The sequence below is a fragment of the Oncorhynchus masou genome, unplaced genomic scaffold, assembly GCF_036934945.1.
Source record: "Oncorhynchus masou masou isolate Uvic2021 unplaced genomic scaffold, UVic_Omas_1.1 unplaced_scaffold_1007, whole genome shotgun sequence".
In the NCBI taxonomy this organism is placed as follows: Eukaryota; Metazoa; Chordata; class Actinopteri; order Salmoniformes; family Salmonidae; genus Oncorhynchus; species Oncorhynchus masou.
In genome coordinates, this window is record NW_026999769.1 from 240,062 (window position 1) to 249,602 (window position 9,541).

The 9,541-nt window shown below is 54.7% G+C and overlaps 1 protein-coding gene across 1 annotated transcript; it reads right to left on the reverse strand.

Moving 5' to 3' along the window:
- Nucleotides 1-800: 800 nt before the first annotated feature.
- LOC135528668 (lactase-like protein) lies at nt 801-8,706 on the reverse strand. Its single transcript, XM_064957781.1, has 8 exons — nt 8,640-8,706; nt 8,292-8,351; nt 8,053-8,112; nt 7,596-7,870; nt 5,487-5,616; nt 5,020-5,219; nt 4,767-4,830; nt 801-916 (listed from the first exon to the last, which is right to left on the reverse strand). Exons 1-8 carry the CDS (start codon nt 8,704-8,706, stop codon nt 801-803), a joined length of 972 nt encoding a protein of 323 aa, XP_064813853.1.
- Nucleotides 8,707-9,541: the final 835 nt, after the last annotated feature.

Genomic DNA, 9,541 nt, shown 5'->3' on the forward strand with positions numbered 1-9,541 from the left:
CCACGCAGCAGTAACATGAGGAAGACAGCAGTGTTCTAGAAGCATCCACGCAGCAGGAACATGAGGAAGACAGCAGTGTTCTAGAAGCATCCAGGCAGCAGTAACATAAGGAAGACAGCAGTGTTCTAGAAGCGTCCATGCAGCAGGAACATGAGGAAGACAGCAGTGTTCTAGAAGCATCCACGCAGCAGGAACCTGAGGAAGACAGCAGTGTTCTAGAAGCGTCCACGCAGCAGTAACATGAGGAAGACAGCAGTGTTCTAGAAGCATCCACGCAGCAGGAACCTGAGGAAGACAGCAGTGTTCTAGAAGCGTCCACGCAGCAGTAACATGAGGAAGACAGCAGTGTTCTAGAAGCGTCCAGGCAGCAGGAACATGAGGAAGACAGCAGTGTTCTAGAAGCGTCCAGGCAGCAGGAACATGAGGAAGACAGCAGTGTTCTAGAAGCGTCCACGCAGCAGTAACATAAGGAAGACAGCAGTTTTCTAGAAGCGTCCAGGCAGCAGGAACATGAGGAAGACAGCAGTGTTCTAGAAGCGTCCACGCAGCAGGAACATGAGGAAGACAGCAGTGTTCTAGAAGCGTCTACGCAGCAGGAACATGAGGAAGACAGCAGTGTTCTAGAAGCGTCCACACAGCAGGAACATGAGGAAGGCAGTGGTGTTCTAGAAGCGTCCACGCAGCAGGAACATGAGGAAGGCAGTGGTGTTCTAGAAGCGTCCACGCAGCAGGAACATGAGGAAGACAGCGGTGTTCTAGAAGCGTCCAGGCAGCAGGAACATGAGGAAGACAGCGGTGTTCTAGAAGCGTCCACGCAGCAGGAACATGAGGAAGACAGCGGCCAGGAGAATACAGAGAGTACACACTGTCGGAACCACGATCTCTGTTACCATCTCCATGTGGCTGGTCAACGGATCTGAAATAATCATTGAACACAATAAATAAATTAAATGTTTTTATAAAACCCTTACAGTAACCCGGTCTACACCCTAAACAGCAAACAGAGGCTCCATTTTTTTTTTATAATAACACATAGATGACTACACCACTTTGCACTACTAGCAGAAATGTACTCAGCGGCAAATAGCGAATAGTGCTAAATGAAACACAACTCAAATTCAACACTTTACATGATTTGAAAAGTATTTGGTGAATGTATTTCCTACCCAGGTCTGCTACACACCAGTCAGTCAACAAAAGAAGTGAGGAAGTCCTACGTAGGCCTACCTAAACTTCATCATGCACTGGCCAAACCTTTGGCATCCCTGCCTGTTCCTTACTGTCCTGCTGGGACTTTCTTCTAGCTGGAGGAGCAAACAAAGAAGAGTCCTGTTAGAGAATGTCTTCCCATGTAGTTTTGTAGTTCAACTATTTGTAGTTCAACTGTTTGTAGTTCAACTATTTGTAGTTCAACTATTTGTAGTTCAACTATTTGTAGTTCAACTATTTGTAGCTCAACTATTTGTAGTTCAACTATTTGTAGCTCAACTATTTGTAGTTCAACTAATTGTAGTTCAACTATTTGTAGCTGAACTATTTGTAGTTCAACTATTTGTAGTTCAACTATTTGTAGTTCAACTATTTGTTGAAAAGTGCCAATTAGAGCCAGAATGTTCCTTTGTTTGCCCTGGCAGCCAGATTCAGCCCGATGTCCCTGCACTCTGAAGTTGTTGGAGCTGACTGACATACATTGTGTAAAATATTAAAAAATATATATTTAAAGTTTTAAAGTATGTGCTTGATTTAGGTTGGAGTTTGCATTTTTGGGACTATTCTATTGAGTCCGTTGTACTGGGGCTTACTAAATCAAGTCAATCGCAGCTCAAGTATTGGAAAGTCTTTGCCATGATGTCTTTGAGCCAGGTGTCTGGTGGTGTTGGGGTTCGGTGGTGTTGGGGTCTGTCTGTGTTGGGGTCTGGTGGTGTTGGGGTCTTGTGGTGTTGGGGTCTGTCTGTGTTGGGGTCTGGTGGTGTTGGGGTCTGGTGGTGTTGGGGTCTGTCAGTGTTGGGGTCTGGTGCTGTTGGGGTCTGGTGGTGTTGGGGTTTGGTGGTGTTTGGGTCTGTCAGTGTTGGGGTTTGGTGGTGTTGGGGTCTGGTGGTGTTGGGGTTTGGTGGTGTTGGGGTCTGGTGGTGTTGGGGTCTAGTGGTGTTACGGTCTGGTGGTGTTACGGTCTGGTGGTGTTACGGTCTGGTGGTGTTGGGGTCTGGTGGTGTTGGGGTCTGGTGGTGTTGGGGTCTGGTGGTGTTGGGGTCTAGTGGTGTTGGGGTCTGGTGGTGTTGGGGTTTGGTGGTGTTGGGGTCTGGTTGTGTTGGGGTTTGGTGTTGTTGGGGTTTGGTGGTGTTGGGGTTTGGTGGTGTTGGGGTCTGGTGGTGTTACGGTCTGGTGGTGTTGGGGTGTAGTGGTGTTGGGGTCTGTCAGTGTTGGGGTCTGTCAGTGTTGGGGTCTAGCGGTGTTACGGTCTGGTGGTGTTGGGGTCTGGTGGTGTTGGGTTCTGGTGGTGTTGGGGTCTAGTGGTGTTGGGGTCTGGTGGTGTTGGGGTCTGGTGGTGTTGGAGTCTAGCGGTGTTACGGTCTGGTGGTGTTGGGGTCTAGTGGTGTCGGGGTCTGGTGGTGTTGGGGTTTGGTGGTGTTGGGGTCTAGTGGTGTCGGGGTCTGGTGGTGTTGGGGTTTGGTGGTGTCGGGGTCTGGTGGTGTTGGGGTCTAGTGGTGTTGGGGTCTGGTGGTGTCGGGGTCTGGTGGTGTTGGGGTCTGGTGGTGTTGGGGTCTGGTGGTGTTGGGGTCTAGTGGTGTTGGGGTCTGGTGGTGTTGGGGTCTGGTGGTGTTGGGGTCTGGTGGTGTTGGGGTCTGTCAGTGTTGGGGTCTGGTGCTGTTGGGGTCTGTCTGTGTTGGGGTCTGGTGGTGTTGGGGTTTGGTGGTGTTGGGGTCTGGTGGTGTTACGGTTTGGTGGTGTTACAGTCTGGTGGTGTTGGGGTCTGGTGGTGTTGGGGTCTGGTGGTGTTACGGTCTGGTGGTGTTGGGGTCTGGTGGTGTTGGGGTCTGGTGGTGTTGGGGTTTGGTGGTGTTGGGGGTCTGGTGGTGTTGGGGGTCTGGTGGTGTCGGGGTCTGGTGGTGTTGTGGTTTGGGTTTGGTGGTGTTGGGGTCTGGTGGTGTTACGGTCTGGTGGTGTTGGGGTTTGGTGGTGTTGGAGGTCTGGTGGTGTTACGGTCTGGTGGTGTTGGGGTCTGTCTGTGTTGGGGTCTGGTGGTGTTGGGGTTTGGTGGTGTTGGGGTCTGGTGGTGTTACGGTCTGGTGGTGTTGGGGTCTGGTGGTGTTACGGTCTGGTGGTGTGGGGGTCTGGTGGTGTTGGGGTCTGGTGCTGTTGGGGTCTGTCTGTGTTGGGGTCTGGTGGTGTTGGGGTCTGGTGGTGTTGGGGTTTGGTGGTGTCGGGGTCTGGTGGTGTTGGGGTCTGGTGCTGTTGGGGTCTGTCTGTGTTGGGGTCTGGTGGTGTTGGGGTTTGGTGGTGTTGGGGTCTGGTGGTGTTACGGTCTGGTGGTGTTGGGGGTCTGGTGGTGTTACGGTCTGGTGGTGTTGGGGTCTGGTGGTGTTGGGGTCTGGTGGTGTTACGGTCTGGTGGTGTTACGGTCTGGTGGTGTTGGGGGTCTGGTGGTGTTGGGGTCTAGTGGTGTTGGGGTCTAGTGGTGTTACGGTCTGGTGGTGTTGGGGTCTGGTGGTGTTACGGTCTGGTGGTGTTGGGGTCTGGTGGTGTTACGGTCTGGTGGTGTTGGGGTCTGGTGGTGTTGGGGTTTGGTGGTGTTGGGGGTCTGGTGGTGTTACGGTCTGGTGGTGTTGGGGTTTGGTGGTGTTGGGGTCTGGTGGTGTTACGGTCTGGTGGTGTTGGGGTCTGTCTGTGTTGGGGTCTGGTGGTGTTGGGGTTTGGTGGTGTTGGGGTCTGGTGGTGTTACGGTCTGGTGGTGTTGGGGTCTGGTGGTGTTGGGGTTTGGTGGTGTTGGGGTTTGGTGGTGTTGGGGTCTGGTGGTGTTACGGTCTGGTGGTGTTGGGGTTTGGTGGTGTTGGGGTCTAGTGGTGTTACGGTCTGGTGGTGTTGGGGTTTGGTGGTGTTGGGGTCTGGTGGTGTTACGGTCTGGTGGTGTTGGGGTCTGGTGGTGTTGGGGTTTGGTGGTGTTGGGGTCTGGTGGTGTTACGGTCTGGTGGTGTTACGGTCTGGTGGTGTTACGGTCTGGTGGTGTTGGGGTCTGGTGGTGTTGGGGTCTGGTGGTGTTACGGTCTGGTGGTGTTACGGTCTGGTGGTGTTACGGTCTGGTGGTGTTGGGGTCTGGTGGTGTTGGGGTCTGGTGGTGTTACGGTCTGGTGGTGTTGGGGTTTGGTGGTGTTGGGGTCTGGTGGTGTTACGGTCTGGTGGTGTTACGGTCTGGTGGTGTTACGGTCTGGTGGTGTTGGGGTCTGGTGGTGTTGGGGTCTGGTGGTGTTACGGTCTGGTGGTGTTGGGGTCTGGTGGTGTTACGGTCTGGTGGTGTTGGGGTCTGGTGGTGTTGGGGTTTGGTGGTGTTGGGGTCTGGTGGTGTTACGGTCTGGTGGTGTTACGGTCTGGTGGTGTTACGGTCTGGTGGTGTTGGGGTCTGGTGGTGTTGGGGTCTGGTGGTGTTACGGTCTGGTGGTGTTACGGTCTGGTGGTGTTACGGTCTGGTGGTGTTGGGGTCTGGTGGTGTTGGGGTCTGGTGGTGTTACGGTCTGGTGGTGTTGAGGTGTAGTGTAGCCTTCTGTACTGACCTGCTGCTAGAAGCTGGTTACTGGAGGAGCACGTCTCTGTGGCTTTCCTTCTCCAGCTCTCCACCTGTAGAGACCATCAAAATGCATGTATTAATTAACCAACCAACCAATCAATCAATCAATATGTATTAATACAAGCCTTTAAAAAAAAGTCTGTCACAAAACAGCACAGTGGAAAACTTTGAAGAAAACTTAAACGGTTCTGAACCGTTTATAGAATAGGCCTATAGCAGGTGTCTGTGACTGACTGTACCTCTCTCTGGTTGGGGAATCCATTCGAGCTGATGATGCGTTTGTAGTACTGAACAGAGGCTTTTGGGTAACGTGGTTTATTCTTGTTGAGGAAGTCCACGTAGAACAGGCCAAACCTCTCAGAGAAGCCTTCGTCCCACTCAAACTTGTCCAGCAGCGACCAGGCTGTGTAACCCTTCACGTTCACGCCGTCCTTAAGGGCTGCCGTGTGGAGAAAAGACCACCAGAGGGTGCTGTAGGAGTTCACTTGCCCAGTATCAATAGAGTAGACAGTGAAACAAACTTCAAACACTCTCAAAACACCTGTTTTGTCCTAAAATGATGCCAGTTCACTAAAACAATTACTTGTTATAAAGAAAAGTTAACGTTTTACTAAACCTCTATAGTATTAGATTATTTTCTCTACTAAACCTTTCGTCAAGGTAATATTCAGAGGTTATTATTTCCTCTGATAGATCGGTTCCTCACCCTTGAGCATCTCATTGATGTAATCCTTGAAGTACTGCATCCTCCAATCATCACACAGGTCTGTGCACCTCTGCACCTTCTCTGACACCCCGTTCTCTGTCACGTAGATCATGGGGTTCCCATACTGGGTCTAGTGGAGAGACAGGGTGGGGAGACAGGGAGACAGGGTGGGGAGACAGGGTGGGGAGGCAGGGTGGGGAGACAGGGTGGGGAGGCAGGGAGACAGGGTGGGGAGACAGGGTGGGGAGGCAGGGTGGGGAGGCAGGGTGGGGAGGCAGGGAGACAGGGTGGGGAGACAGGGTGGGGAGGCAGGGAGACAGGGTGGGGAGACAGGGAGACAGGGTGGGGAGACAGGGTGGGGAGGCAGGGAGACAGGGTGGGGAGACAGGGTGGGGAGGCAGGGAGACAGGGTGGGGAGACAGGGAGACAGGGTGGGGAGACAGGGTGGGGAGACAGGGAGACGGGGTGGGAGGCAGGGAGACAGGGTTGTGAGGAGACAGGGTGGTGAGACAGAGAGACGGGGTGGGGAGGCAGGGAGACAGAGTCGTGAGGAGACAGGGTGGTGAGACAGGGAGACGGGGTGGGGAGGAGAGGCAGGGAGACAGGGCCGTGAGGAGACAGGGTGGTGAGACAGGGAGATGGGGTGGGGGTGGGAGCCAGGGAGATGGGGTGGGGAGGCAGGGAGACGGGGTGGGGAGATGGGGAGGCAGGGAGACGGGGTGGGGAGGCAGGGTGGTGGGACAGGGAGACGGGGTGGGGTGGGAGCCAGGGAGACGGGGTGGGGAGGCAGGGAGACGGGGTGGGGAGGCAGGGAGATGGGATGGGGAGGCAGGGTGGTGGGACAGGGAGACGGGGTGGGGAGATGGGGTGGGGTGGCAGGGAGACAGGGTCATGAGGAGACAGGGAGACGGGGTGGGGAGGCAGGGAGACGGGGTGGGGAGGCAGGGTGGTGGGACAGGGAGACGGGGTGGGGGGTGGGGTGGGGTGGGAGCCAGGGAGACGGGGTGGGGGGTGGGGTGGGGTGGGAGCCAGGGAGACGGGGTGGGGAGGCAGGGTGGTGGGACAGGGAGACGGGGTGGGGGGTGGGGTGGGAGCCAGGGAGACGGGGTGGGGAGGCAGGGTGGTGGGACAGGGAGACGTTGTGGGGAGGCAGGGAGACGGGGTGGGGAGGCAGGGTGGTGGGACAGGGAGACAGAGAGACAGGATGGTGAGGCAGGGGGGGACAGGAAGACGTGGTAGGGAGATGGGTTGATGAGACAGGGTGGGGAGACGGGGTTTGGAAACAGGGAGATGGGGAGATGGGGTGGTGAGACAGGGAGACGGGGTGGGGAGACAGGGAGACGGGGTGGTGAAACAGGGTGTTGAGACAGGGAGACGGGGTGGTGAAACAGGGTGTTGAGACAGGGAGATGGGGTGGGGAGACAGGGAGACGGGGTGGGGAGACAGGGAGACGGGGTGGTGAAACAGGGTGTTGAGACAGGGTGATGGGGTGGGGAGACAGGGAGACGGGGTGGTGAGACAGGGAGATGGGGTGGGGAGACAGGGAGACGGGGTGGTGAAACAGGGTGTTGAGACAGGGAGACGGGGTGGGGAGACAGGGTGTTGAGACAGGGAGACAGAGAGACAGGATGGTGAGGCGGGGGGGGGAGACAGGAAGACGTGGTAGGGAGATGGGTTGATGAGACAGGGTGGGGAGACGGGGTTTGGAAACAGGGAGATGGGGAGATGGGGTGGTGAGACAGGGAGACGGGGTGGGGAGACAGGGAGACGGGGTGGTGAAACAGGGTGTTGAGACAGGGAGACGGGGTGGGGAGACAGGGAGACGGGGTGGTGAAACAGGGTGTTGAGACAGGGAGATGGGGTGGGGAGACAGGGAGACGGGGTGGTGAAACAGGGTGTTGAGACAGGGAGATGGGGTGGGGAGACAGGGAGACGGGGTGGTGAAACAGGGTGTTGAGACAGGGAGATGGGGTGGGGAGACAGGGAGACGGGGTGGTGAGACGGGGTGAGGAGATAGGGAGAGGGGGAGACAAACACATCAAATACATCATATATTTAACCCAAGTCTGGCAGGTAGGACCTGCCCACACTAACAGTAGTGTATTATACCTTGACGAAGTTGAGCAGGCGTCTGAATCCCCAGGGGACAGAGTAGAGCCACTCTGAGCCGGGGTCGGGCCAGCGAGGGTCCACCAACTCCACCAGGTCACGGTCGGTGAAGTAGCTGTTCCCACGGCCAGACGGGTAGTTCTTCTGGGTGATATAGCGCGTGGTGAAGTGGCCAATACCCAGGAAGTCACAGGTGCCCTTGATGTAACTCTTCTCCTGGGAGGAGAAGACGGGGAGACGGGAGGTTCCTAGACCCTGCTGGGCACTCTTCCTACCTGGAGACCAGAGAGAGAGAGAGACCAGATTACACTATGACCGTTGACCTCTAACCCTGACATTGGGAGGAGAAGACGGGGAGACGGGAGGTTCCTAGACCCTGCTGGGCACTCTTCCTACCTGGAGACCAGAGAGAGAGAGAGACCAGATTACACTATGACCGTTGACCTCTAACCCTGACATTGGGAGGAGAAGACGGGGAGACGGGAGGTTCCTAGACCCTGCTGGGCACTCTTCCTACCTGGAGACCAGAGAGAGAGAGAGACCAGATTACACTATGACCGTTGACCTCTACCCCTGACATTGGGAGGAGAGACGGGGAGACGGGAGGTTCCTAGACCCTGCTGGGCACTCTTCCTACCTGGAGACCAGAGAGAGAGAGACCAGATTACACTATGACCGTTGACCTCTAACCCTGACATTGGGAGGAGAAGACGGGGAGACGGGAGGTTCCTAGACCCTGCTGGGCACTCTTCCTACCTGGAGACCAGAGAGAGAGAGAGACCAGATTACACTATGACCGTTGACCTCTAACCCTGACATTGGGAGGAGAGACGGGGAGACGGGAGGTTCCTAGACCCTGCTGGGCACTCTTCCTACCTGGAGACCAGAGAGAGAGAGAGACCAGATTACACTATGACCGTTGACCTCTAACCCTGACATTGGGAGGAGAGACGGGGAGACGGGAGCTACCCAGACCCTGCTGGGCACTCTTCCTACCTGGAGACCAGAGAGAGAGAGAGACCAGATTACACTATGACCGTTGACCTCTAACCCTGACATTGGGAGGTGAGACGGGGAGACGGGAGCTACCCAGACCCTGCTGGACACTCATCTTGTCTGTGTGGAAAGAGACATCAGGTCCAGCACAAGCATTTCGCTACACTCGCATTAACATCCGCTAACCATGTGTATGTGACAAATAACATTTGATTTGATTTGATTTCTATGTCCTGTTACATATTGGCAGGGATTTTGGACACTGGCCAACCAGGCAAGTACACTCAGAAAAAAATCTAGAACCTAAAATGGTTCTTTGGCTGTTCCCATATGAGACCTCTTTGAAGAACCCTTTTGGGTTCCATGTAAAACCCGTTCCACAAAGGGTTCTACATGGAACCCAAAAGAGTTCTACCTGGAACCAAAAAGGGGTCTCCTATGGGGACAGCTGTTTAACCCTTTTGGAGTGTAAACCACCATTTTTTTCACATCCCGTGTCTATAATCTGTGCCATTAAATATTTAAAAAGACAGCCGGCGGACGAATTGGGTACATTTTCTACTAGTCTGGTCTGAACAGTACTAGCCTCAGGCTAGGTGGCTAATTGGGTACATTTTCTACTAGTCTGGTCTGAACAGTACTAGCCTCAGGCTAGGTGGCTAATTGGGTACATGTTCTACTAGCCTGGTCTGAGCAGTACTAGCCTCAGTCTAGCGGGCTAGTTGGGTACATTTTCTACTAGTCTGGTCTGAACAGTACTAGCCTCAGGCTAGTGGGCTAGTTGGGTATATTTTCTACTAACCTGGTCTGAACAGTACTAGCCTCAGGCTAGTTGGCTAGTTGGGTATATTTTCTACTAACCTGGTCTGAGCAGTACTAGCCTCAGCCTAGCGGGCTAGTTGGGTATATTTTCTACTAGTCTGGTCTGAACAGTACTAGCCTCAGGCTAG